Source organism: Megalobrama amblycephala, linkage group LG1, assembly GCF_018812025.1.
Source record: "Megalobrama amblycephala isolate DHTTF-2021 linkage group LG1, ASM1881202v1, whole genome shotgun sequence".
Classification (NCBI taxonomy): domain Eukaryota; kingdom Metazoa; phylum Chordata; class Actinopteri; order Cypriniformes; family Xenocyprididae; genus Megalobrama; species Megalobrama amblycephala.
Window position 1 is genome coordinate 21,135,571 of NC_063044.1, and position 26,694 is coordinate 21,162,264.

Below are 26,694 nucleotides of genomic sequence, written 5' to 3' on the forward strand. Positions count from 1 at the left end.
AATAAAGCAGACAGCGCTAGTTATCGTACAAAACGTAATGTACATAATACACTCGGGTCAGTATATGATTATCGTGTTTATATTGTTTCACATGTTCATGTTGAGAAAAAAACTATAATATCCACATGCTCAGGTGAGAAAACAAGCTGCACTGACAGACGTTGCAGAGACACAAAGATAACGATAATACATAATGCTGTGCAAAGCTAAGTTTCTAACAGCAGCACTTTGTATTTTCTGTTCGTAAATATATATCCCTCGATGAAACTTAAAGGAAGCATATGTCTCAAAATCATTTTGCTATCACATAAATTATCTTCTCTGCTCACTTGGGTTACAGCTGCGCTTACCTGTCGTGAATCCAGTGATGGACAGCTGTCTTTCCTCATTCAACGGGTGTTTTGATTTCATGTGCTTTCTCGTTATGGTGCTGATATTATGATAACTCAGTTTCAGTAATTCATTTGATCAAAAGTAATTCCATTTTGTAAGATCATTTTCATCTAAGTAATTCCAAACTTCACGAGGCAGGCGACAACATTTTGTGACGATCAAATAAAATAAACCTTTTAAACACGCTCCACAGCACCACCCAGTGCATTTAGTTATAACTGCAAGTTTTAGTTCTTAGGATTTATCATGGATTCACTGCATTACGGCCTGCAACGCAACAGAGTAAAATTCAAATAGTCTTTTTATTTTTTCAAATATTAATTACAGATTGAATATTTAAATATTGGACTATTTGTGCACACCCCTTGTATAGACTACTGCGCAGTGTCTCGGGTGTAGGTGCGGCACAGAAATAAAAATCAGCCTTTACTATTACATTTTGGCGTTGGGTTAATTTTTATAGGCGTGTTTGATCAGGGATGGAGCTAAACTCTACAGAATAGTGTCCCTCCAGGACCAGAGTTGCCCATCTATAGATCTTATACACCAGTGGTTTTCAAACCTGGTCCAAAAGGACCCATCGCTGCACATTTTGTATGTATCCTTTATTTTTCACATCTGGTTAAGATTATCAGCTTGTTAGAAGATTGCTGACATTGATGGAGGAATTTACAAACTACAATGTCTGTTCATCACTAAGGTTTATATACCAGACACAATATAAACCTAAATATACTCAAATTATTTAAATTAATTGGAAAGTATTTAAATATTCAATAAGTAAAAGAAGATATTTGTTGTTGTGATGATGTCAGACATAGCACACACAATAGTAATAACCATTCTGTACTCCGGCACGGTTAGCGATCTCACTGCCCCTTCAAGAAGGCCAGGGCCCGGTACAGAGCGATCACACTAGTGACATTAGACGGAAAGAATGAGTGCTTATGAGATGTGTTTTCCTCAGCACAAAACTGGTTATACTGTAACTATGGTTAACTTCACAGACTTCAGTGAATGAATACCAGTACAAACATGTGCGTCAAACAGACGGAGCACAGTTGAATAGAAATGAAACACTAGACGTCCTGTTCCTGGAGATCTACGTACATTCAGAGTTCAGACACACCTGAAGCAGTGAATTAAGATCTTCAGGGGCACTTGATAATTGCAGGCAGGTGTGTTTGATCAGGGTTGGATCTAAACCAAAGAGCTTAGAACCCAGGAGGCGACACTTTGATACTCTTTGGGTAACCGCCACTAGATGGCGCTCCAGTAGCGTGGCCGTCATTATGGGGTGAAAATACTAACTCAGGGGTCGGCAACCCAAAATGTTCAAAGAGCCATATTGGACCAAAAAAAAAACAAAAAACAAATCTGTCTGGAGCCGCAAAAAAATTAAAAGCCTTATATAAGCCTTATATGAAGGCAACACAGGTTGTAAGTGTATATTAGCTATATTAGCCTACTTTCAAAATGACTAAGTAGACTACAAATACCTACATAATGAGGTATTCCAGAGGTATATATTTAAAAACTGCTGAAAGCAGAAAAAAGAAGCAAATGGATCGGTGCAATTCACAGAAACAGCTGGACTCCAGGCAGAGAAACTTGGATTTGAATTTATCATTTTGTGTCAAATTGTTGGATTTTGAGGTAAAGTCATACCATATATATTGTATTGTTATATATTATGTTGACAAATCATCAATTAAATATTTACCATCTTATATTCTGCATAATTGTGTTTTAAAATAAACACTGACAAAAACTATAACGTACTGTAAAACTATATGTTTTAGGGCTGGACGATATATATATATAACATTGATTTAAGTGATTACGTGGACTTAAACCTACCTATATTGTAGTTCTATAAAATATTCACAGGCAGATTTGCTTTATGTATTTCCCGGCGTCAAATCAGGCACATATAAATGTCAGGAAACACGACTCCTTGCTGCATGTCAATATCCATGGATTAGGTTTATTTGACAAGTTGTAAGAAACACTTTCAAGTCCAACCTTTAGTGTAATTCATTTGTTTTAACTCGCGTTTTCTCAGTTTCCCTATTAAATCCAGTCACTCAGCAGGTTCTTTTGCCACTCAGTCCAGCTGAGGGAGCGCGCTTTCGGCGGGAAAGTGACGTCGATGCATACCCTCGCACCGTACTGAAATATGAGTCGCAAGCTATGACGCAAATCTTCGTTGACAGAAATGTTAAAATTTAATATTTATTATACACATTTTTACAGCATTGGAAAACGTTAAGAATGTTTGTGTCATGCTTGTCCTCCTACAGAAACCATATGAAAACAAAAAATATTTTTCCATTTTCATACATTTTTTATACAGCTCCAGGGAGCCACTAGGAGAGCGCTAAAGAGCCGCGGGTTGCCGACCTCCGTACTAACTGGACCACAGAATCCTTCACATCTTGCGCACACAAAATCTGCCAATTTCACTTTCAAATCAGAAGCGCAATTGGTGGATCCAAAATGGTCAATATTCATTCAGGTTTCCGATAGCGCTGACTAGTTGTTGAAGTAGTCGATCTCTCAACTACTCAATTAGTCTATGCAAGCCCTAGCGCCTGTGCGCTGTTTTTGTTGTAAACTCAATTTGTGCAGAGGGTGCAAATATCGCAACAGGAGCACGTTGGAGGCTTGGTCTGAGCGTGTAAAGTCTCTGATTTTGTATGCAAAATTTATTGTGTTATCTACTTGGTTTCAATTACTATTGGCTTTTAAAGAGACACACAAACAGGAGTCCTTGGCATACATTCCTTACAAAAATACATTTATATATTTAAGGTAAAAAATTTACAAAATATCTTTATGAAACATGATCTTTACTTAATATATTTTAGGCATAAAAGAGCAATTGATTTTGAATTTTGACCCATACTGCATTGTTGGCTATTGCTACAAATATACCCGTGTGACTTGTGACTGGTTTTGTGGTCCAGGATCACATTTAATGGAAACAGTGTTTGATGTTTGATGCTGTCATGAATCAAGCAACAGCTTCACAGAGTGCCTATTCTTGATCTCCTCACGATTACATTTCGATGACTTGCATCTCTTCCCCTCCGCAGAAACCACCACAGATTCATCAGTGTCGTCAAAAGTATTTATTTTTCAGTTTTTTTTGTTTTTTTAATCACAAAGTACAAAGCAGATTAGGAAAATTAGGAAGCCGGGTGTATTCAGAGAGCATCCATTACTGTTTAGTGCGTGGAATGGTGCGCTGTGATTGGTTAAGCGGATATATCGCGTTCTGCAGAAAAAGGAGACTGGCATTTGTCACGTTTTGGAAAAAAGGGAGAACACAGGAGAAAATAACACGATGGAAATCGCATTTTGCACAAAATTAATAAATTACTTTTTAATAGCATTTATCGTGGAAACTTTTTAATGGCATTTATCATATTTTTTTTGTTTGTTTGCTTATCGTGTTCGTGTTTTAAGGCCTGGAAGAATGGACAGTCCTTATCTGCCTTATCTGGGTGGATCCTCATAAGATGCTCCTTGAGACATGAAGACGTTTTATGGCTTCGTTTGAAAGCACTTGTTCACAGAGTAAACACATTGGGAGTTGGGCGTTGGTAGGAGAAGGTATAAATCCATAATTAAGGTATTCAATAGAATATTGTCTGCATTTTTTCTTGTTCGGCGAAGCCATTTTTTATGATAGTATATTTGCCTGCGCAAAAGTGGACCGATCTTTTTTTGAATTTACTGTTTGTGGACTGTGATTTTGAACAGAAAAGTGACTAAATGTCAGAGGCTATTATGCATGGAAGACTGAAATGCAGGATTTGTTGTGACATTATAAACTGAAAGAATAAGTAATACCAATATCAATCAAAATTTTTTTTGCAATTCTTGTTCTATGTTAAATGGTTGATTAATCTGTTAAATGTAAAAATCTTAAATTAGAAAATAGTTAAATTAATTAATTAAATAGTTAAATTATTAAATAGTAGTAATTATTAAAAATAAATGAGCATATGAGACTATTTATTGACATGTTTAAAACAGTTTAATAAAGCCAGCATTTAAAAACATTTTCCAGTTTTTTTCATTATCTATTTGAAAATCTAGTTAAAATATGCTAACAAATCAACTTCCGACTTTCTCCCAGGCCGTAGAAAAAAAAACATTCATGATTTATAAATGTATTTTTCATGAAAGTATGTTGTAATTATAGGCCTAAATACCTTGGTAACACCTTGTGTATTCATCAGTGGTATAATAAATACAATTAAAATTAGTTTGTGTTCATAATTAGTAAAATAGAAACAATCTTCTAACAAGGGTAAATTAATCATTAAATTAATATTGTATTATTAATTTTTAATAATACAATCTTGAAAGTATACCTAAATGTGATTACCAAATTGTCATTTTCTCCTTACAGTCTTGCGGGTTAACAATAATGCCTGACCAGTAAATTATTTTGTGAACAAAGAAAACATTTTGGCATCAGGCATTAGTTAATTAATGCCTAAAAAAATTTAAAAAAAGTTTCACCTTATAAATAAAAGTTAGTTTAATTAATTTAAAAATTTGTTAAAGGCAAGGCAAGGCAATTTTATTTGTATAGCACATTTCATACACAATGGTAATTCAAAGTGCTTTACATAAAGAAGAATAATAAAGATAAAACATAAGGAATAACAGTAAAACAGATAATTTTGCTATCTGGATGGAAGAGCTAGGAAGTCTTAGGGAGTTTTGTGTTGTTGTTGTTGTCCGTCAGAGTGGATCTAAACCTCACACGACAGGGCCGCTCTCTAGCTCTACCTGTTAAGGCACTTCAAACTGATAAACAAAGTTTCAATCTCCTCTTTTGCCAAGACACCTCAAACTACACCACACAGCCCTAATCCCCCTTCCGGAGATATCTTATCTATGCAACACAGTTCAAATTTCCCCTTTGGAAATGTCCCCTTTGGAAAGTGTCCTGACTGTAATCCAGAGATATCTTAATCATCCATCACAGCTCAAATTTCCCCATGGTTCGTCCAAATTTACCAAATTTTAACCTAATCACAAATGCTTTCTTCCTAATTCTCCCAACTTTTTCAAACAGACAGCAATATTTAAAATGCGTTAAAAATATATAAAAGAAATAACAAGATAAAATACATTAAAATGAAATAAAAACAGGAAAAGTTATTAAAAGAATAAAGAGATAATACATATAAAATAAAGTGCAATCAGTTCGGACATTGCACAGTGCTCAATCTGCAAATGCATAGGTAAAAAGATGTGTTTTGAGTCTTGATTTGAATGTGGCTACTGTTGGAGCACACCTGATCTCTTCTGGAAGCTGGTTCCAGCTGCAACTGGTGTAACAGCTAAAAGCAGACTCTCCCTGCTTTGAGTGAACCCTTGGTATTTCTAAATGACTTGATCCTGATGATCTGAGTGATCTGTTAGGTTTATATTCTGTGAGCATATCCGTAATGTATTGGGGTCCTAGGCCATTGAGTGATTTATAAACAAGTAACAGTACTTTAAAATCAATTCTAAATGCAACTGGAAGCCAGTGCAAGGACCTGAGGACTGGTCTGATGTGTTCATATTTTCTGGTTCTGCTCAGAATCCTGGCAGCAGCGTTCTGTACGAGCTGCAGCTGTCTTATGGTCTTTTTGGGAAGGCCAGTGAGGAGTCCATTACAATAATCCACCCTGCTGGTGATGAAAGCATGAACAAGTTTCTCTAAGTCTTGACTGGAGACAAAGCATCTAATTCTTGCAATATTTTTGAGATGATAATATGCTGATTTAGTTATTGTCTTTACATGGCTACTGAAACTCATATCTGACTCCAAAATCACACCAAGATTCCTGATTTGAGTTTTAGTTGCTTGACCCCTGGCATGAAGATATGTGTTCACTTTGAGAACTTCATCTTTGTTTCCAAACGCAATGACTTCAGTTTTGTCTTTGTTTAACTGAAGGAAGTTTTGGCACATCCAATTTTTAATTTCATTAATGCATTGGCACAGGGAATCAATGGGGCTGTAGTCATTAGGTGATAGGGCAAGGTAAATCTGGGTGTCATCTGCATAGCTGTGATATGCAATTTGGTTCTTTCTCATTATTTGGCTCAGTGGTAGCATATATAGGTTGAACAGGAGGGGTGCAAGTATTGAACCTTGAGGGACTCCACATGTCATGGATGTCCACTCAGACTTATGGTCACCGATACTCACATAATAACCTCTCCCTTCTAAGTATGACCTGAACCATTTAAGAACCATCCCAGAAAGCCCAACCCAACCCAAAGCTTAAAATTATTTATTGAAAATATTTGAAAATATAAGTTCTTAATTTAATATACTTTTTAATGGCTTGTCAACTTCCTATTCCTCCGCTGCGTGATTCTTGTCAGCGCTTGAGCATTGGTCGTTGCAAAAGAAACTTTAGCTTTGATGTCGCATTAAACTGGCAGATTTTAGAATGTTGTAGGCAATTCATTTACATGTAATTACAAGTTTAATCTTGTCTTGCCTGGATCTTTGGTGTAAACATGTGAACATCTAATCCAAGAACACCTGAACATCCCCCTTTCAGAAATCTTGTTCTCTGAACGCCCCGTTGAGAAACACTACACCATAGTAATGAGTTAATAATGCTTAATTACAAGTAACCAAACCCTAACTCTTGCTCTACAAGTCCACTTGAGTGAATGAACCGACTGAGTGAATTAGGACACGTTTCTGTAAGATTACACTTCTGTATATTCTCTATTTTTGTAGAGCTGGACATTTTAATAATGATCATATGACTGAGTTCAGCTTTGAGAATAAAACCAACCTGTTTGTTCCTCAGTTTCTTCATGTTTCACTCTGAATGTTTCTTCAATCTTCACGTCTTCAGTCTCATCTTTAATAATTATTTTCATATCTTCACTTTCCTCTTTAATAGACTCCATCTTCATGTCTTCAGTCTCCTCTTTAATAAACAACATCTTTATATCTTCACTCTCCTCCTCCTCTTTAATGAACTCCATCTTTAATAAAAGAATAACAGAGTTATTGGTCTAATGACCCAGTTAGAGAAAAAAACACTCAAAACTAACGCTGCAAATTAATAAACTTAATATTCAGGCATTTATGACTGATGAAAACATGATTAGTTAGTTTGCTAGTGTTTGTTGTTGTCGTTCATGTTCACTGTTTGAGCAGCACGTGTCGTGATTCACTGAATCATTTCTCAAAGTGTTTGATTCAATTGACTCGGAGTTGAAAAGTTCAGTTTCTCCATCATGACTCTCCAGAGACTGAACTCGTGTTCATGATAAACTGATTTATGATATATATAGCAGGGCTCTCAAGTTTTGGAGACAGGCAAGAGTGATTATCTGATTATCTAACAGCAGTCAAGTTGTCATTGTTTGTGTCAAACAAGTTGTGAATTTGTTGTAACATTAAAACAAGAGATCATTACTCTGTGCTCAAAGTGATGCTAAGAGCTCCAGTGGTTTCCTCTGTGGGTGAACGAGGATGATGTGACATTAAATAGTAAATAAAAATATTTCACATCGCTTGTAAAAATATTAAAACCTTGAACTGTTTCTATCGAATAAATCAGCTTAAATTCTTAAAACAAACCTTTCTTCATCAGAATCACAGCAGATGCAGGAGTGCGGCGCAGTCTTATGACGTCATGTCGTCACTCCAAAATAAAAGTCATGCATTGTCTACAATCACAGAAGTGCACAGACTGTTTTACCAGATAATTATATTTGTATTAAAATTAAAACAGTGAGAAATATGATACAAACAATCATGGTAAAAAGGTTGTATGAGTTCATAAAGCAGAGTTCATTCATATGTCCAAATTGAAACACATTAAAGGTCACACACACACACACACACACACACACACACACACACATATATATATATATATATATATATATATATATATATATATATATATATATATACCTGGAATGAACTCCAAAATACTTTAAATCTAGTATCGCTTCCATCTATTAATACAGTGCAATTGTTTTTAATTGGGTATCTTATACAATTGTATGTTTGTATTTGCTTGCTGACGTTAATGTCTTGTTTTGTTTTCTAGTATGTATAGTGTATAGAGATTTGTGGTGTATTATGCATGAAGAATCTCTCGTTTTTCTCTTTCCGGGTTTGTTTTCACAGGTAAATACAATTTATTATCTGTAAAAATGATGGAAATCACTTTGAAATATTAATGCTGAAGTACATGAACATTTTTTATTAAGGAACATATATTACATAATGCACATATATATCACTATAGTTATGTGTAACCCGTCTATTATTGCTGTGGAAAGAATCACGCTTTTTTATGGTCTGTTAAAGTACCTTCTTGATGCTTTCACACTTTAAATGTCCTTTTAATGTTTGTTGGCTGAAGGGTGAGTAGAATAATGTCGTCTCATTGTACCCAGTTTAAGAATAAAACATATTACTGCGTTCATAGAGCGAGTCTTTCACTGTTTACAGCTTAACGGAAGTAACACCCATAATTCGCGCAAAGTGATGGGGCGTAGGAATAGGGTGGATAGTGCGTCCTGACTGACTTCTGAAAAAGGGGACAAAATGTTCTATTTGTAGAAAATAAAATGCAAAGAGCAGTAAATGAGGTGGAAAATTGGGCAGATAATGGTGTTTTCGTTTTTCTGTGGCAAAAACACAAGTAATATGTTTTACGAAAAAGAAAAATAATCCAAGCTTGAATGTCAAAATGTACGGTTATCAGCTGGAACAAGTTCATGTAGTAAGATTTTTGGGTATGTGGATGGATTCTAAATTAAAATTTAGAATCCATATTTAGAAACAATAGAAAAATGCAAAAAAGGAATAAATGTTTTAAGGTGCTTGTCAGGAGCTGAGTGGGGGGCAAGTTGTAAGTCATTGAAAAGAATTTATTGTGCTGTGATCAGGTCAAACATAGATTATGGTAGTGTAGTATATAGTTCAGCGAACAAAACATTACTTAAAAAGATAGACGTATTACAAAATCAAGCTTTGCATATTTGCTGTGGTGCATTTAGATCTTCCCCGGTAGCTTCATTACAAGTTGAAATGGGAGAACTGCCTCTAGAACAGCGTAGATTCCAGTTGAGATTAAGGTACTGGTGTGGGGTAAAGGGACATCTAGAAAATCATCCAGTTAAAGTACTTCTGAAAGATTGTTGGGAATATGAATACAAAGAAATATCAAGTTTTGGTTGGGTAATCAGAAAGGAGGTGAACAGATTGAAGTTGAAAGACTATGAGATTCCCCATTCTGTTGCTATACCAGCAATTCCCCCTTGGTTGTTTCCTATGCCATTAATAGATTTACAAATTCACAAAATAATGAAAAAAACAGAGATGAATATACCAACAGATTTAATAGTTCAACAATATATAATACAAGAGTATTATTCTGTATTGCAGGTATTTACAGATGGGTCTAAGGAACCAGAGTCTGGAAGAACAGCAGCGGAAGTATATATTCCTGATTTTAAAATAAAAATTGCAAAAAGATTATCAGATCATGTGTCAGTTTTTACTACTGAATTATTAGCTATTATACTAGCTCTACAGTGGATCGAAGAAGTTCAACTAGAAAGAGCTGTGATATGTAGTGATTCTATGGCTGCGCTCACTAGTATACTAAGTGGTAAATCTGAAGATAGACAAGATTTAGTATTTGAAGTTTAGAGCACACGTGGGTGTGGATGAAAACGAGGAAGTAGACGTGCTAGCAAAGAAAGCATTAAATCATACACAAATAGAAATTAAATTAGCATTAAGTAAAGCTGAATTCAAGAGAGTGATAACATTTGAAGTAAGAAAGAAATGGCAAGAGTTATGGAATAGTGGGTCTAAAGGAAGACATCTTTTTCAGATTCAGGAGTATGTTGGAAATGAGAGGAAAAGATTTGGAAATAGGAAGAAGGATGTCATTATTTCAAGGTTAAGAATTGGACAAACAGCATTAAACTATAGTCTGTTTAAAATAGGTAAGCATGAATCGGTAGAGTGTGACAAATGTGGAAAATTAGAAACAGTGAAACATATTCTTAATGAGTGTTCTGCATATGAAAGGGAAAGATTCAAATTAATACAAGAATTAGGACAGTTGGGAGTTGATAATATTTCTTTAAAAGTATTGTTAGGAAACGGGTCAAAGCAATCAAGAATATATGAAATATTATTTAAATATCTGAAAAATACAGGAACAATAGATAGAATTTAGTTAATCTGTTTTTTTTTTGTATTTCTTTCTTCCAAATCTATGTACACTCCGCACTCCAGATCAGTAGGTGGCAGTAATGCACCTTTATCGTTGGTTTGCCAAACCGCCATAAAACACCAGAATAATAAGAAGAAGTGGGTTTGGCAAGTCAGGTAAAGTGTTTAAACTTTGTTTTAACAATGCCCACATGATTGGATAACACCCACATGCATTCTGCACACCTCTGACACAGGTCCAAGCCAAGGCGACCACCTTTCCATTTCAGACCAGTGTCATCCTTACAGGTCTGGAAAATAAGTCAGAAGTACAGCATAGTTTGTAAACAATGTGTTAATGTTCTGTTGCCTTTCTTGAGGGTTAGAGAAGTGCGCAGAATACTTATGAATCTTGAATATGAAAAATATACATAATGTAAACAAACGTTTTTGTTTCCTTTTTTTGTGAAAGGCTGAGGAGGATGTTGTTAATGCTAGCATGTGCACAGTTGGACATGGATAATTATTGAGGTAACTTTTAAATATGTCTGTAAAATATCAGACTGACAACTTTTTCAGTACAAAATATTTTTATATTTTAGAACAAAGACAAATAAATATGAATGATCTCAAATTAAAAAAAAAACAACTAAATACAAAACTATTAATACAATTGCTAAACTAAACAATCTAAACTACTAAATTACGACTAAAATGTAAACAATTTGAACTACTAAATTACTATTACTAAAATGAAAAATGATCTGAACTGCTAAACTATTACTACTAAAAATGTAAACAATCTAACTATTACTATAAAATTTAAACCAATTGAACAATGAAACAATGTAAAATGAAATAACTATTCAGATTTTAATCTTTATCCACAAAACCTCCATAACACGTTTATGGACATGTGTAATTTTTAGGTGGACTGGAAGTTTCTCAATGAGATCGTCCACACTTCGATGGTACATTGTCGTGGGAATGTTAAACTCATCGAAGTCACTGCACAGAAGAGTCAGACTTCCATACTGACTGGATACTCAGATGACTTCAGTGAGGCGCGTGACTTCCTCCCTTTCGGCAATCTGGATTTTAACAAAAAGACAATTTATGCTTAGGTTTACATCCCCTAAAAAGCACAGTGAATGTATGAGCTTATAGATATCTGTGACACAATATAACACAAACCTGACTCCTTGTAAATTATTTCCAAAGAAAGATATGTATATCAGCATCAGCCAAAAAGAGTTAAAATGTTAAATGCTGGCATAAATTCAATATTGTGCATCTCTAGTTCTGGAGAAGCAGCTAATGTGTTTCATTTTATTTGTGTATCTTCACAGTGGTGTATGTGGAGGAATTCAGCTTTCCTCTCCCACCGTCACAGATAAAGGCCTTTAGGTGAGTGAGCTCCACATCATCTCCGAGGTACAGTTCACATGTGGCTTCTTCCCGCCAGAGAGAAACGTCCAGGACATTATCCTGAGGCAGAGGTCCAGAATGGGGACCTGGTTTCCCTGTACCTCCGTCATCCTCACGGTTTATATCTGCAGAATAATAGTTAAAAATAAGTAATTCAGGTCAAATCACCCTCACTCAAATGTATGGTCTAGATTTCAGTTGTGCAGGTAATCTTTTAATGGTTGAACTGTTCATTTTTACTAACTTAAATAGCTACTTTTTTAAACAATTGAAAATTCAACTGGCCATTTAGTATAGATTATCATTCATCATCAGTTAATCAATTGTATGTTTTTCTGTTGCATAAGGGCTGGTTTCACAGACAGGGCTTAGCTTAAGATAGGACTAGGCCTTCTATTATATTTAAAGATGTCAGTGAAAGTTATTTTAAGTTAAAAGGATAATTCAACTAAAAATGAAATTTGTAATTTACTCACCCTTGATTCTAAACCTGTAATCATTTCTTTGCTGAAGACAGAAGAAGATATTTTGAAGACTGTTTGTAACCAGTTTTCGAGCCCCATTGACTTCCACAGTGGCCTGGAAGTTTCTAAAATGCCACGTAAGAAGCTGATTAGCAGGTTCAGGTGAGCTGCACTCTGTAGGACAGTGCAGGCCTCCAGGAGCAGGATTGGACACCCCTGGACTCGGCTGTTAGTCACCAAAACTGACTGAATTAATAATTAGTGAAATACACGGACTGTTTGCTGACACTTGAGTGATTCACAATGTATTGCCATCTTTTGTGTTTCTGCAGAAGTCAGTCATGTGGGCAAAATCATGAGGGTGAACAAATACATTTCATTCTTCATTGTTCATTTAAGCAACAGAGCAGAATACCGTTAATCTTTAAATACTCAATGATGACATTAACTTAAGGCTGGTTCACACTGTGCGATTTTGGCCACGATTTGGTCGTCTGAGACAAATTTTGCAAATCCTAAAAGATTTCTATAATCCTAGCCTAAAATCTGTTGTCTTTGATCGCTAGTTTGACATGTTCACAGACAGCCGATTAATGACCGCTACGATCAAAGTCAAAGACTATAGAATAACACAAGACGTGTCACTCGTATTGTTTTGAATGGGAGAAAGTGTAAAGCGCAATATGGCGGAATAAGTCCCGCCTTCTAAATAAGAGCCAATCGCCGACTGGTAAAGTCATCGCGCCACTTCAGCGGCCATTAGAATCACCGGTTTCTATAGAAACAGTCAGACGCGCGCCTCTGAAGAGACGCGCATTTAGGTCTGCGCATGCGCATTAGCTTGATCCAGCCTGAAAAAAATACAGGTTTTTTGTCATGATTCGAGCGTTTAGAAACTAAATTTATGAGTCGGTTGTTGTTAGATTTCATTGGTGATTTCAAATATGAAATTTAATCGTAAGGTTGGCGAACAGTTTTGGAGAATCTGATGTTTCCCCATTCAAAGAGATTGCATGATGCCCAGGATGCCCGAGAGGCGTTTCAAAGATGGCCGCCGAGTGAAATGACTTGTCTTAAAGGGAATTTGTCAAAGTTTACCTCCGACGAAGTTCTGGCAGTGTCAGAAGATTTGGCGCACAATCCTCCAGTGTGACTTCTCCTACGACGAATGTCAAATTGTCTTCGTTTTTCAAGACAATCCATGATCAAAATTAATGATAGAGATGTCGTTGTTAGCCACCATTTCAGTCCCGTGTGTAACGCAGCTCACGTTCATCGAATGTGTATGTTTTTATGATGTAAAACTCCGGACGAGTTTTCATGCGCGCGTCCGTTTTTAACGCGTTTGTCCTCTCGCCCTTGGAGACTCAAGTAGTCTCCCCTTGAAAATAGGTCCACTTCATTGCCTGTGACTACTTGTGATTGAGGACAGGGCTTCACTGGCAGCCTTTCCGTCCTGCTCTGTTTAGAGCTGCCCTGAATTTACTGGACGATTTTCCAAAACATAAGTTTTGGCGGCCAAATTTGTTGCTGATCGTGACGTTTTTTAGAAAATATGTCACACCCTGTTCAAAATTTGGTTCATCACCGTAGATCGAAGACAGATATATATTTGTTCCGTTACTGAGTACACAAGTTGTTCTAATTGTAAAAGATGAGCTTTTTATATTTTCCTTTTATTTTTGATGTCTTGAGTAAGTGGTAATTTGGTGGGCTTGTTGTATTTTGAATCATTAATGGTGATTAGCACTGAGTGTGTTATGTATTCTGACCACTTTGATTTGTACAGTTTCTGGAACGCATCTGCACTCCTTGCCAACTCTGCGTTTTCAGCAATAAGAGCATGACGGTGGAGCATGACTTTTAAGAGGGAGTGTCCGGTTTTTAAAGCTTAGCTTGGAGTTTGGTAAGAATGAGTGTTTTCTTGAAATCCTGCAGTTTCTTTAACTGCTTGAATGACATTCATAACATTTGCTGGGTTCATGACATCTTATAGAGTTGCAGGTGGACATTTTTTGCGTAATGTTATTATGAATCTGCCAAGCTCACATATCTTCTGGCGGATGTATTCATGCTTTGTTTTGTGAAATCTGTGCTAAATATATGGAGACTGAGCAAACTGAAGAAAGCCAAAATCATGTCTCGCAACACGAGCAATTTCATCTTCATTCATTTTACTCAGTATTCTCATTACACCTTCATCTGTTTTGCCAGAGAAGGCAGATTTTGCCACTGCAGCAATGGTGAGGACTCTCTGTCTGCCTTCAGTAGCCTTATCTGTCTTGGGCGGTTCGGACTGCATCGTCTCATGTGCCTCTACAGCTCATTTTGCACAAACATTCCCTTGCAATACAAGCAGTCTTTATATTTCTTGTGTGTTGAACCTGTGTTTTTAAATGCCCGTTGTTTGACTTTTGATGTACCTTCATTTTTATTTATCAAAAATTACCTGAGTTATTTTTTTTTAACACAGGTAACAGAACATTTTAACAATGTGAACACTTACTGCACAAGGTACAGCTGACAAGACCACGAGGGTAAATAAGCTTACTAACACCCCTCATGGCCTTGTCAGCTGTACCCCGCTCTCCTCCTCCTCTTGACTGCACTGGGCCTCATAAACCATTCGATGAATTTCAAATTTCAGCCTCTCCTTTCTGCCTGGTTTTAGTGATTTAATTTGGGGCAACAAGCTTCGAATGAATTGTTCATCTGGGTCCTCACTGTGCCATGTTGACGATGCCTCTGCCCTATTTAATGCCGTCAAGAGCTGTTTTTCAAATGCACTCCTAACACACTTGTGTTTTTTAAAACGCTCTCACTCTTGCCTCCTAGTAGCTGGGTCTGCCTGGCAGCTTGTTGTGTGTGCCTGGCTGAAAGCTGCATCTGCCTGGTTGAAAGCTGGGTCTGCCTGGCTGATTTTTTTCCCCCTTCCAGTTTGGTCTGCGCTTCTCATCAGTTGCCATCATGGGCTCCCTAACCCTTTCAGGCATGTTCCCACTGCTGGCCCTTGCTTCCATGAAAGGGTTGATGAAGGCCCATGATGGCACTATATTTCCACTGCTTGCCACCTGCTGCTGACCCACTTCTCTTTTGGTCTTTTACTTTATTAACCTCCCGCCTGTAAGTATCACAGAGGTTTTTCCACTTTTTTTACATTTCTCAGCTAAAAATACAAAACACAAACAGAAAATACACAGCACACATTATTATTATGTATAATCATTGCTGTGGGTGTGCAGCATGTCTATCATATCATAGCTGTGAAATATAATTTTTACACACGTTTGTGTATACATATTCATAATTTGAAATGAGAATATTTGAGTTAAATCATGCAACTATAAAATTGTTAAATAGCATCGTTTTTAGTGTTTACCCACAATCTCTGACACATTTTTTCAAGAATCGTTTTTTTTAAGTGTGTCTTTGTATGAACACAGAGACATATCATACAGTACAGGGAAATTACTGACCGGTAAAATCAACTTCTCCATCTTGCCACAACACCACACTACAACAGACATATTACATGCACTCCACACTTCACTCCTATTGGTTGTCGCTCGCGAAATTTGCTTCTGATTTGCATAAAGTTGAAATATCTGAACTTTTGTCGCTTGTCTCCCGTCGCTTGACCATAGACTATAAAAAAATATGGACGTAGTGTCCGTGACGTAACCCGTAGATTTCTTAGATCAATAAGTTTGAATAAAGCGTTGTTTCATGTGTTGTTGACTTGTGTGTGTGTGTGTATTTATTTATTGTGATGGTTAATTTTATTCCTATTGTCAGTAGGGTAGAGTGGGGGAAAACGCCCCCCCTTAAGGAAAATGTGACATTACAGTGAAACAAAACATAAATGTGACTAGAATTGCCATCCCGGTTTTGAGTGACTATGGCAGGAGTTATTCACCAAATATTAAAATAGCTCAGCCTTCATAATTAATTAGTATTTTGACTGAAAATATTTTTGTACAAAGGGGGCGTTTTGCCCCAGCGGTGGGGTAAAACGCCCCCCAAGGTGGGGTAAAATGCCCCCTTTCTTACCCCTTTCCACTTTTGGCACCCCTCACACCTTATCCAGTCCCCCCCCACTAATTGAAAATAACTCCCCACAGTAGAGGCATTCTGTATCATCTTTCTTCTTATTCTTCACTTCAGCTGCGCTTTTGCGTTTAACTTTTTTGTGTGCCTTTGTTTTGTGCAGCTATCTTGTCCTCCAACATTTTTTTATATGGCGAGGAGGTCAGTACAGCTGAAGATTCACATGCCCTCTTTCGTGGCCTCTTGTTTTTTATTCTTGGCCTAGGGGACAGCTCTTCTAGAATCGAGGAGGGGGACTGACTCGGTCCTTTAAAAAGGAATAAAAAAATACATTAGAATACAGAAAACCACTGAGGCCTGTCAAAAGAACACACACACACACACACACATACAAACACAAATTTTAGTGATGAATAAGATGATGACGATGATGATGATGACAATGACAGTAGCCTAACAGTAATAGAGGTTGTAATACAAATTAAATTACCAGCTGGATTGTGTTTTCAAGTGACTGGAAGTTTAATTAAGCTTTTTATAATACATATAGACTAGTTTTTCTTACCATGTTCGGCTGGCATCTGGAGACTTGTCCCAGGCTGTGGTTGGGAGTGGGTGCTAGTGCTGGGGACCACAGATGATCCACTGGGGCCTGTCAAGAGAACACACACACACACAATTTAGTGATGATAAAGATGACGATGACACTAGCCTTATAGTAATAGTAGTTGTAATTGTTTACCAGCACTTATCTCCTCCTCAATCTCTCTGCTGTCCTCGAGGGTTGGATCTGGCTCCTCAGTTACTTTGGCTCCTTCAAAGTCTTCATCATTGTAGACGGTCTTGTCAACAGGCCACATCTCACAGCCCTTGAAACCCTTTTGGCACTTCCCCACACACGCTGAAGCTGAGTAGGCTTTATTGAAAAGCCCACACACAGCATAAATATCTATTCGTTGTCCTGGGTGAGAGGTCATCCAGTTATCTGCAGCTGTGTTGGATTTTGCCTTAAAAGACTTGAAAAAGGTGCGGTCTAATGGCTGCAGTGGGATGGGATGGTAATCATTATCACCCCACGCTCTCTCGCAAGCAACACAGCCTCGAGGGTCTTATGCGAGTGGTGGCCATCCAATATCAGAATGTGAGGCCTCTGAGGAGTGCATCCAATGGTGTCACAAAAATGTCTCAGCCACTGGAGAAGCCAGTGTCCATCCACCCTGAGTCAGTCACTCCACCAATCGATCTTGCTGGGGCACCACACAGTAGATGCTCATTCTTTCTTTTTCTTGGAAAAATGAACAGTGGTGGTACAAACTGCCCAGCGGCATTCATGGAACAGGCAGCAGTGACAGTAAAGCCTCTTTCCGCACTTGTGACTCTTGCCACCTGCCTCTTCCCCTTTGAAGCAACAATTTTGTTTGGCTTCTGTACATTCTGGACACCCACCTCATCCATATTCCACAGACGGGAGGGGTCAACATTTTCACCAAGCCTATGGAGCTCATCCTCATAAATACAGAAGAACAGGTCCACCTTCGGTCTGTTGAACCCCACCATCCTAGAAATGCTCGTCGTCTGTGGAGTCCTGACAGACAGGGTTCCTTGTCTTCTTAGAAAATTATAGAACCAGTCTTTCCCTGCTATCTTGCGCTCTGAATTAAAACAATGGTTCAAGCCTAACCTCTCTGTCAGGTCATAGGCCAGCCTCCTTAAATCAATCGTTAAAAACGAACAATGCCCTCTCCATTGACTGAATGTGCTCAGTTAACTGGAGCTTGAATGACGACGTAAAAACTACTTTGCGGCCTAAACACTTTGATCCAGGCTCCAAAACTTTTTTATCCCCATGCCGCCTCAAGGCCTTTGGGGGGACTCCAAATTGATGGGCTGCAGCCTTCAAAGCAGTTCCCTCTTCAATCACTCTGATGGCATTTTGTAGAGCTTGCTCTGTATAAGCACCACGGTTACTTTTTCTTTTATATGTCCGCATCTATATGGAGAGAAAAAAAATAAAATATATATATATATATATATATGAGGTTGAGATTTCTACGCTAGGCCTTTATGGGGTTGATAATTGATGTATTTGTTCACCACTATCACCAAGACAAACAGAAAACCCTAAATAAATATTAAACTTATAAATTTGTATATTTATGTAGTGAAATATATTCAATAAATGCATTAAAAGCCACTATGTCTTATCATTGGGTCACCTAACCACCTTCCATCAGTGAGCTAACTGTGCTATCAAGCTAGCCTAATGCTCACTTGAGGTAATTTTTTTTTTTTTTTTTTTTGTTCAAATATTTTGATTTTACCACCTAGTTATACTGCATTAAGTGTAAAACTGTCACGATCACCATCTGTTCCTGTCATGTTCCTGTCACTTCCCGGACTACATTTCCCATCACCCCCCCTGTCAATCACATGCACTCACTCCACCAATCATCTGTTGCCGCATACAGCCATGCACACTCCACACTAATCACCACACCCAGCTGATACGCATTACCTGGACTATAAAGGACTCACACACACACCACCTCACCGCGAAGTCTTGTTTCCCCAGTGTACAATTCTGAGCATTTATATCCTGTCTGTTGTTGATCTTGCCTGTTACCCGTTTACGATTCCTCTGCTGCCTACCCCTGACCTGTGCTTTGTTTACCGACCTGTGAGTGATATCTGCCAGTCCTGACCTCAGCCTGTATCTGGATTACGATTCTGTCTGCCCTCTGCTATTCCTGTCTGCTCCTGTTTTGACCCTGCCTGTACAACCATGCTCACTGTAAATAAAATGCTGCATTTGGATCTTACCATGAGTCCCACCTCGTTACAATAACAAAGGATTTGATAGACAGAAATATGTTATTATAGTAATTATGATAGAGAGAAACTATGCCCTCTGGGGGGGCGTTTTACCCCACAAGCTATGACTTTTTAAAAAGATGTTTAAATTTTTAAATATAATTATATTCCTTATAAATAACATATCCTCTCAAACTACAGACTTCACTATTCATCTATCATACATCACTGTGATATCCTGCAGAACAATATTCTGTTAAACACTTGTTTACTAATATCTGAAAATTATAGCGCTTACCGTGTAATCTTCTTCTCTTCAAATACGTCGCTGGTGTCAGCTTCTCCAAGGAGATTTGTCTATCCCCGTTGTCAAACGTAGTGCATAGCAACAGTGAAAATGTATCTTGAATCCCTCTAGTGGTTATTTTGGGAAAAACAGGTGGGGGGCGTTTTACCCCACTCTACCCTATAACATTGTAACATGCTGCAAAACGCACGCACAAAAGAGAACATTTCGATACAGAAACGATGGGACTGATTTATTATCCCTTTTCACCACTAACGACGGGTTTATAAAGGGGTTGTGTCGATATGTGATGGATTATCGCTGAACAAACGCACGCGCAGAGCCGGATTAACGCAAAGGCAAACTAGGCACGTGCCTAGGGCCCGATTGGCGGGATGGGGCCCAGACAGAGGGACAAAAAAAAAAATATTAATAATAATAAAAATAAAATAAAATGTACAAATGTCCTATCTACAATTTATTTCAATATTTATTAATTAACTAAAAATAGTGACGATGTTTATCTTAACCATAGACTGTTACATTACGTCACATTAACGCCAACCCATGACTGTATTTATATAGAGGCGGCGGCGCCAGCCAGTTAAGTCCGAGGAGACGTCAGCAGCGGTCAGAGGTCAGAGCGGGACAACAAAGCTAGCAGGCAGGTGTGTTTTGAGTAGGCTAACATTCAAGATGCTTTCGGGTGCGGCAAAACGTAAAAAGAAAAAAAATGAAGAGGAACAAAAGAAGAGACAGCGGGGGGCTTTACAGAAGTTTCTGTCGGGCAGCCGTCCGACAGCTGTGAACCTGCTCGAGTCAGCAGAGCCAAAGGCCGAGCCAGGCCCGAAGACGCGGTGGAAGATGCGGCGGAAGACACTGTGGCACCCGCGCCGTCAACATCAGCGCCGTCACCGAACGACAAACTGATGGAAGAACAGCAGCCAGCCAGAAGTGAGCCCAATATCGTTTTGCAGCAGGAGCCTCTAGACCCAGAAAGGGTATTAACAAGCTACCCATCTGATCCTGCAAAGTGGGACCAAATTGATGACAGGATGCGTGAGTACTTTGCACTAAACCATCCCTGTCAAAATATTGGAGATTTCTCTGCATCACAGAGGAAATATGGAGACATTAACCGAAGCTTAACCAAGGAACATTTCTTTAGAAAAAAGCTAAATGGAGAAACCCTGTCAAGAAAATGGTTAGTGTACTCACTGTCTACTGGCACTGTATTCTGTTACTGCTGCAAGTTGTTCAGTATAAGAGACAATCAATTTGTCACTGGATTTAATGACTGGAAAAACTGTGCTAATCGCTTGCATGAACATGAGAATAGTATGGATCATCGTACTGCTGTGCTGAGTCTATCATCACTTGGAAATAAAAATGCACGCATAGATTCAAACATAGTACAGCAACAGGAGTCTGAGAGAGCATACTGGCTCAACATTTTGAAACGTATAGTGGCAACTATTCAGTTTCTTTCTTCACGAGGACTGCCCTTCCGTGGGGACGATGAGTTAGTAGGATCAACCCACAATGGGAACTTTTTGGGCTGCTTGGAGTTAATTAGTCGCTTTGATCCACTTCTGTCAGAGCATCTAGCCAGATATGGAAACAAGGGCAGGGGACATACCAGTTACCTGTCCTCTACAGTTTGTGATGAGTTTATTCAGCTGATGGCTGAGAAAGTTCTGCGTGCCATTGTAAAAGAAGTTAAAGATGGCAAGTATTTCTCCATCATTGTGGACTCAACACCTGACGTCACACATGTTGATCAGCTTGCTTTGATAATTCGCTATGTCCTGAAGAAAAGTGGTGAGCCTGTCGAGAGATTTTTGGAGTTCATACCACTACATGGTCATACTGCAGAACACATGGAGGAAACACTCAAATCTGAGTTAAAAGAACTGGACATTGATTTGATGGACTGTCGTGGGCAGAGCTACGACAATGCTAGTAACATGGCAGGGAAATATTCTGGACTCCAAGCAAGAATAAAAAATAAAAATCCTAATGCTGACTTCATACAATGTTCTGCACATTCTCTTAATTTAGTTGGTGCATGTGCAGCAGAATGTTGCCTAGAAGCAGTTTCATTTTTTGGCTTCATTCAAAATCTCTACAACTTCTTCTCAGCTTCAACTCGGCGGTGGGAGATTTTAACAGCCCATCTCACAAAATGTGAGCGAGGTCTGACACTGAAGAGCCTTTCCGGCACAAGGTGGTCTGCAAGAGCTGATGCAACAAAAGCTCTGAGATTTGGCTACAAAGCTATACAGGATGCTTTGAACGAAATCAAAGTTGACCATGGAACCCCCAGAGCTGCTCAATATGAGGCGAGTCAATTAATAACAGTGATGGAAACCCTTGAAACTGCAGTTATGACAGTACTGTGGGATGAACTGCTGAGAACAATCAATTTAACCAGCAAAGCATTGCAACAGGTACAAATTGATGTATGTACTGTTCCTATTCTGTACAGTTCACTCATAGAATACATAGGACAGGCCAGAAATGATTTCGATGTCTATGAAGCGGAGGCCAAGACTCTCACAGCGACAGAGGGATACAAAGCAGATAGCCAAAGGAGACGAGTGAAGAAAGTTATGTTTGGTGAGTCTGCAGGTCCAGAGGTGCGGCGCTCAGGCCGTGAAGCATTCTTGATTGACACACATTATGTCACCTGTGACTGCTTGTCACAAGAATTGAAACAACGCAAAGACTCATACAAAAACGTGGAGGAGAAATTTGGTTTCCTTACTAAAACGAAATCAATGAACATTGAACAAATCCGTGCAGCCACAGAAAAGCTGAAGAAAATATACCCCCAGGATCTTGAGGAGGACTTTACAGCAGAGTTTTGCCAGTTCATCTCAATGGTAAAAGATGAAGAATCAGTCATGGCCATGTACAAGAAGTTCCTAGAGCTAGGCTTGAGGGATGCTTTCCCTAATGTGGACATTTGCCTTCACATGTATCTGACATTACCGATTGCAAACTGTTCAGGAGAAAGATCATTTTCTTTGTTGAAACGAGTAAAAACATACCGGAGAGCAACAGTAACAGAAAAAAAACTGAATGCCTTTGCCCTGTTGGCAATTGAAAATGGATTCACAACTGGAAAAGGATTCTGGATTTTGAAGACATCATCGAGGACTTCACCTCATCAAAACTCAGGAGAAAGCATCTGTAAATGTAAGTTTTCCATTTAAACATATAAATCTGAATAAGTAAAGTGAATATTAAAATCAAATGTAAGATGCATATAAATTAAATGTATAATATAGGGCTATACTTTCTACTATAATGAAATGAAATATGAGAAACAAACCAAGTATATTCAAATCTCAAACAGCTGTCTTATGTATACATTTTATTATTTCTCCACAAGATTGTGAAGATGCCGTCAAGACGTGTTTCTGCTGTGATGGAGGCCTGTGATGCTGGAAGGCTGAAGATTATGCCTGAGTGGAGCATGCTAAATGGTTTCCTTAGTAAGTGTTGCTGGTTTTATTTATTTTTATTTTATTTTTTTATTTTTTCCAAATATTTTTATTAATTTTCAAATAATAACAAAGATAACAAAAAAAAAAAAACGAAACATGTATCACTCACACACACATTCACATAATCAGAGACCTGCACCTATCAGAGATAAAGTAAAACAACATTTCCGTGTCAAGTTTTAAGTTACAAGAAAATCTAATTCAAAATGATAATTAAAGATAAAAACAAATGTAAAAAAAGAAATAAATCAATAAAAGAATAATGGCATGGCCCTACTTTACATATGATATAATAATCATGTATGGCTCCCATAATTGTACAAAGTCCTTTATTTTACCCTTGGAGATATAAGTCAGCCTTTCCAGTCCAATGCACTCTGAAAGTTCTTTTATCCATTGTTTTATAGAAGGTGCTTCCATGCTCTTCCAGTTCATAGCAATGGCTCTTCTGGTATGTAACAATCCAAAGTCCAATAGTCTAGTGTGTTTCTTTGTTTGTGAGAAACCTGTAGGATATATTCCCAGTACACAAAGTTTGGCAAAATGTGGTATTTTAAGATTAAACCGTTCTGACAAACAGTTTATGACATCCTTCCAGAACTTCTGTATATCAGAACATTCCCATAGACAGTGAATTAGAGTTCCTTTATAATTTTGGCATTTTGTACATATATCAGGAATATTGCTAGACATATGATTGAGTTTTTCAGGTGTTATATAAACCCTTGTCAACCATTTATACTGTAATAATTTAAGCCGCGTGTTTATGATTTGTTTTTGCGCCTTTAAACATGCTTTAGTCCATTCAAATTCCTCTATTTCTTCTTGAATGTCTTTCCTCTATGCGTTTAATTTGTCTACAGCAGACTCTTTAGAGTTAGACATTATTAAATTATAATATTTTGACAACTTTTCACCTCTTTTTTCAATTATTTCCTCAATTAATGACAGTTTGGGAATGTACATAATATCTGTAGACCTGGAAGACATAAAACTTTTAAGCTGTGAATATTAAAAAAAAAATGTTTTGAGGGAATCTGGTGTTTATCACACAATTATTGAAATGTAAGAAGTATTCCATCCATATACAAGTCTTTAATAGTCTGAATACCTTTACTTTTCCATAGTTTAAATCCTCCATCCTTATATTTATTATTATTTATTGTTAGACAGTTTCTAAATGGTCTTGATGAATGTGAAGGGGTCATGTTTGCCTTCTTGTTCTTAATTACAACATTTATAAATGTTGTAAGCTATTGCATTTTGCAGAAAATCTTAATTACAACATTTATAAATGTTGTAAGCTATTGCATTTTGCAGAAAATCTTAATTAAATGTGTTGATTAAATGATAATATAGATAAACTTATTTGCTCTGTTTACATAGTTTACTGACACCTATTGGTTATTTACTGGTACTACTGCCTTAACAATGACACTCCCAATGGATGAGGATAATTAAATAGCATTTAATAGAGCCGTGTAATGACGTATAAATAATGAATATCAAAAAATAGTCTGATAGACTGTTTAATATACAACACAACCTATTTGTAACCAAAGACTAGGCTATGTAAAATGTGAATTAACTTTTATTAGTAACTTTGGTAAGTTTCAGATTTCAATTCATAAATAACATCGATGGAGGGGGCCCAAAAAATGCAGCCTGCCTAGTGTAGTCCATTTATTTAATCTGGCTCTGCGCACACGCATGCGTTATTCTGTTGTCGTTCTACCGCTAGTCGAAAACACGTCACCCTAAATCTAAGCACTGGCTAACACAATACCGTTTTTGCATCAAAGGATTTTCCCTCTAACACACAATACTTCCAGTTATAATTTTCTGTTCTGTGCTTTCATATCAGGATAAGAAAAATGACAGAGATTAGCAGCTCGGAAGATAACCTGGACGTGCCTTTTGAGGAGTCGATGATTGGTTGGCTGAATTCCTTGGAAAAGTTTGCAAGTGAGGAATTCCACAGACTGAAAGAAAGCAACAAAAGCCTCCACGAGTCATTGGATGACCAGATGATCAGTGACATGGCCGCACTTAAGACCGAGCTCAGAGGATCTGAGAAAGCATCTGGAAGGAAAGGTCAGCGGTGCTCCTGCCCACTCTGGAGGCCAGAAGAGACCAGCTTCCTCGGCCAACTGGACTCCTGAACAGAAGCAGAGACGGTCTGAAGAGCTGGACAAGATCCTGGAGCCATTCTGGCCAGAGAGATCCGATGCACGAGAGAAGCTGACTGAAAGGCAGCAGGCCTTCTTCAGCTATATGATGGACGTGCTGAAAATCAAAGGTGAGAGCGCTTTAAGACTCTTAACTGTTTGACAGGTTCTCTCAATAGAAGTCATGTCATGTGAAACTAAAAACAACCTCCTGATATTTCTGTCAGATCGGAGAAACCTGGAGACGAACGTGGCGACGGTCCTCAACGAAGGGGTTTCCGGGGGCGTCTGGGAGGAGGACTGGACTCCTGTGGCTGCTTCCTCAATAAACAAGCTACAATTAGTTCAAAATGCAGCTGCTAGAGTTCTTACCAGGTCAAGAAAATATGATCATATATCACCAATCTTATCATCTCTACACTGGTTACCTATTAAGTTCCGTATCGATTATAAAGTATTGCTAATGACCTATAAGGCTCTAAATGGTTTAGCTCCTGTCTACTTAACCGATCTTCTATCACCCTACAATCCTTCACGCTCTCTAAGATCACAAAACTCTGGACTTCTGGTTGTACCTAGGATAGCTAAGTCCACTAAAGGAGGGAGATCGTTTTCACATTTGGCTCCGAAACTCTGGAATAGCCTTCCTGATAATGTTAGGAGCTCAGACTCGCTCACCCAGTTTAAAACTAGACTAAAGACGCATCTCTTTAGCCAAGCATTCACATAATGCATCTCATATCAGATCAATTGCACATGACTATCTTTGCTTAATGTTATGAACAGCAGCTACTCCAATTATTCTCCATTTGCTTTTCTGTTTTACTGTGGCTAGAAAGTTCATCAGCTTCAGTTCGGATCCAGCCTCTTAAGAAGACCTCAGATGACCAACACCTATGAAGAGACGGCACCAACTCCTGTGAGGACCTCAGAAGACGCAACATCTGGATCAACATGCACATTGCCCAATTTCTATATATCCTAATTATTGTTAATATGTAATTCATTTTTCAGGAGCTCATTGCTTCTACGTTCAGTTAAACTGCTAACAGTGTTTGTAAATTAATTGCCTAAATTATTACATTATTTGCTAACTGCATTCTTTAAATTGTAATGTTGACATGCATTCTCTGTAAAGCTGCTTTGAAACGATATATATCGTGAAAAGCACTATACAAATAAATGTGAATTGAATTGAATTATGAAACATATGTGACATCACTACTCGGATATAGGGACATTTATGTACATATATTACATTTCTGTATGGGTCTACTTGTGTGGTGATCATATGACTGTAGCAGGTGAATATTTGCCAGAGTTTCCTGTGTTTTTACAACTGAGGCTGTTGTTA

The 26,694-nt window shown here is 37.9% G+C and overlaps 2 protein-coding genes across 3 annotated transcripts in view; both read right to left on the minus strand.

Moving 5' to 3' along the window:
* The window catches only part of LOC125245228 (oocyte zinc finger protein XlCOF6-like), a 33,412-nt gene extending 25,423 nt beyond the window's left edge, over positions 1–7,989 (minus strand). Inside the window, exon 1 of the mRNA XM_048155757.1 lies at positions 7,224–7,989. Coding sequence (XP_048011714.1) covers positions 7,224–7,419 — 196 coding nt within the window. The 5' untranslated portion in view covers positions 7,420–7,989. The remainder of the gene's footprint in view (positions 1–7,223) is intronic.
* The window catches only part of LOC125244061 (stonustoxin subunit alpha-like), a 1,172,099-nt gene that overhangs the window by 296,366 nt on the left and 849,039 nt on the right, over positions 1–26,694 (minus strand). The gene's annotated exons all lie outside the window — the stretch shown is intronic.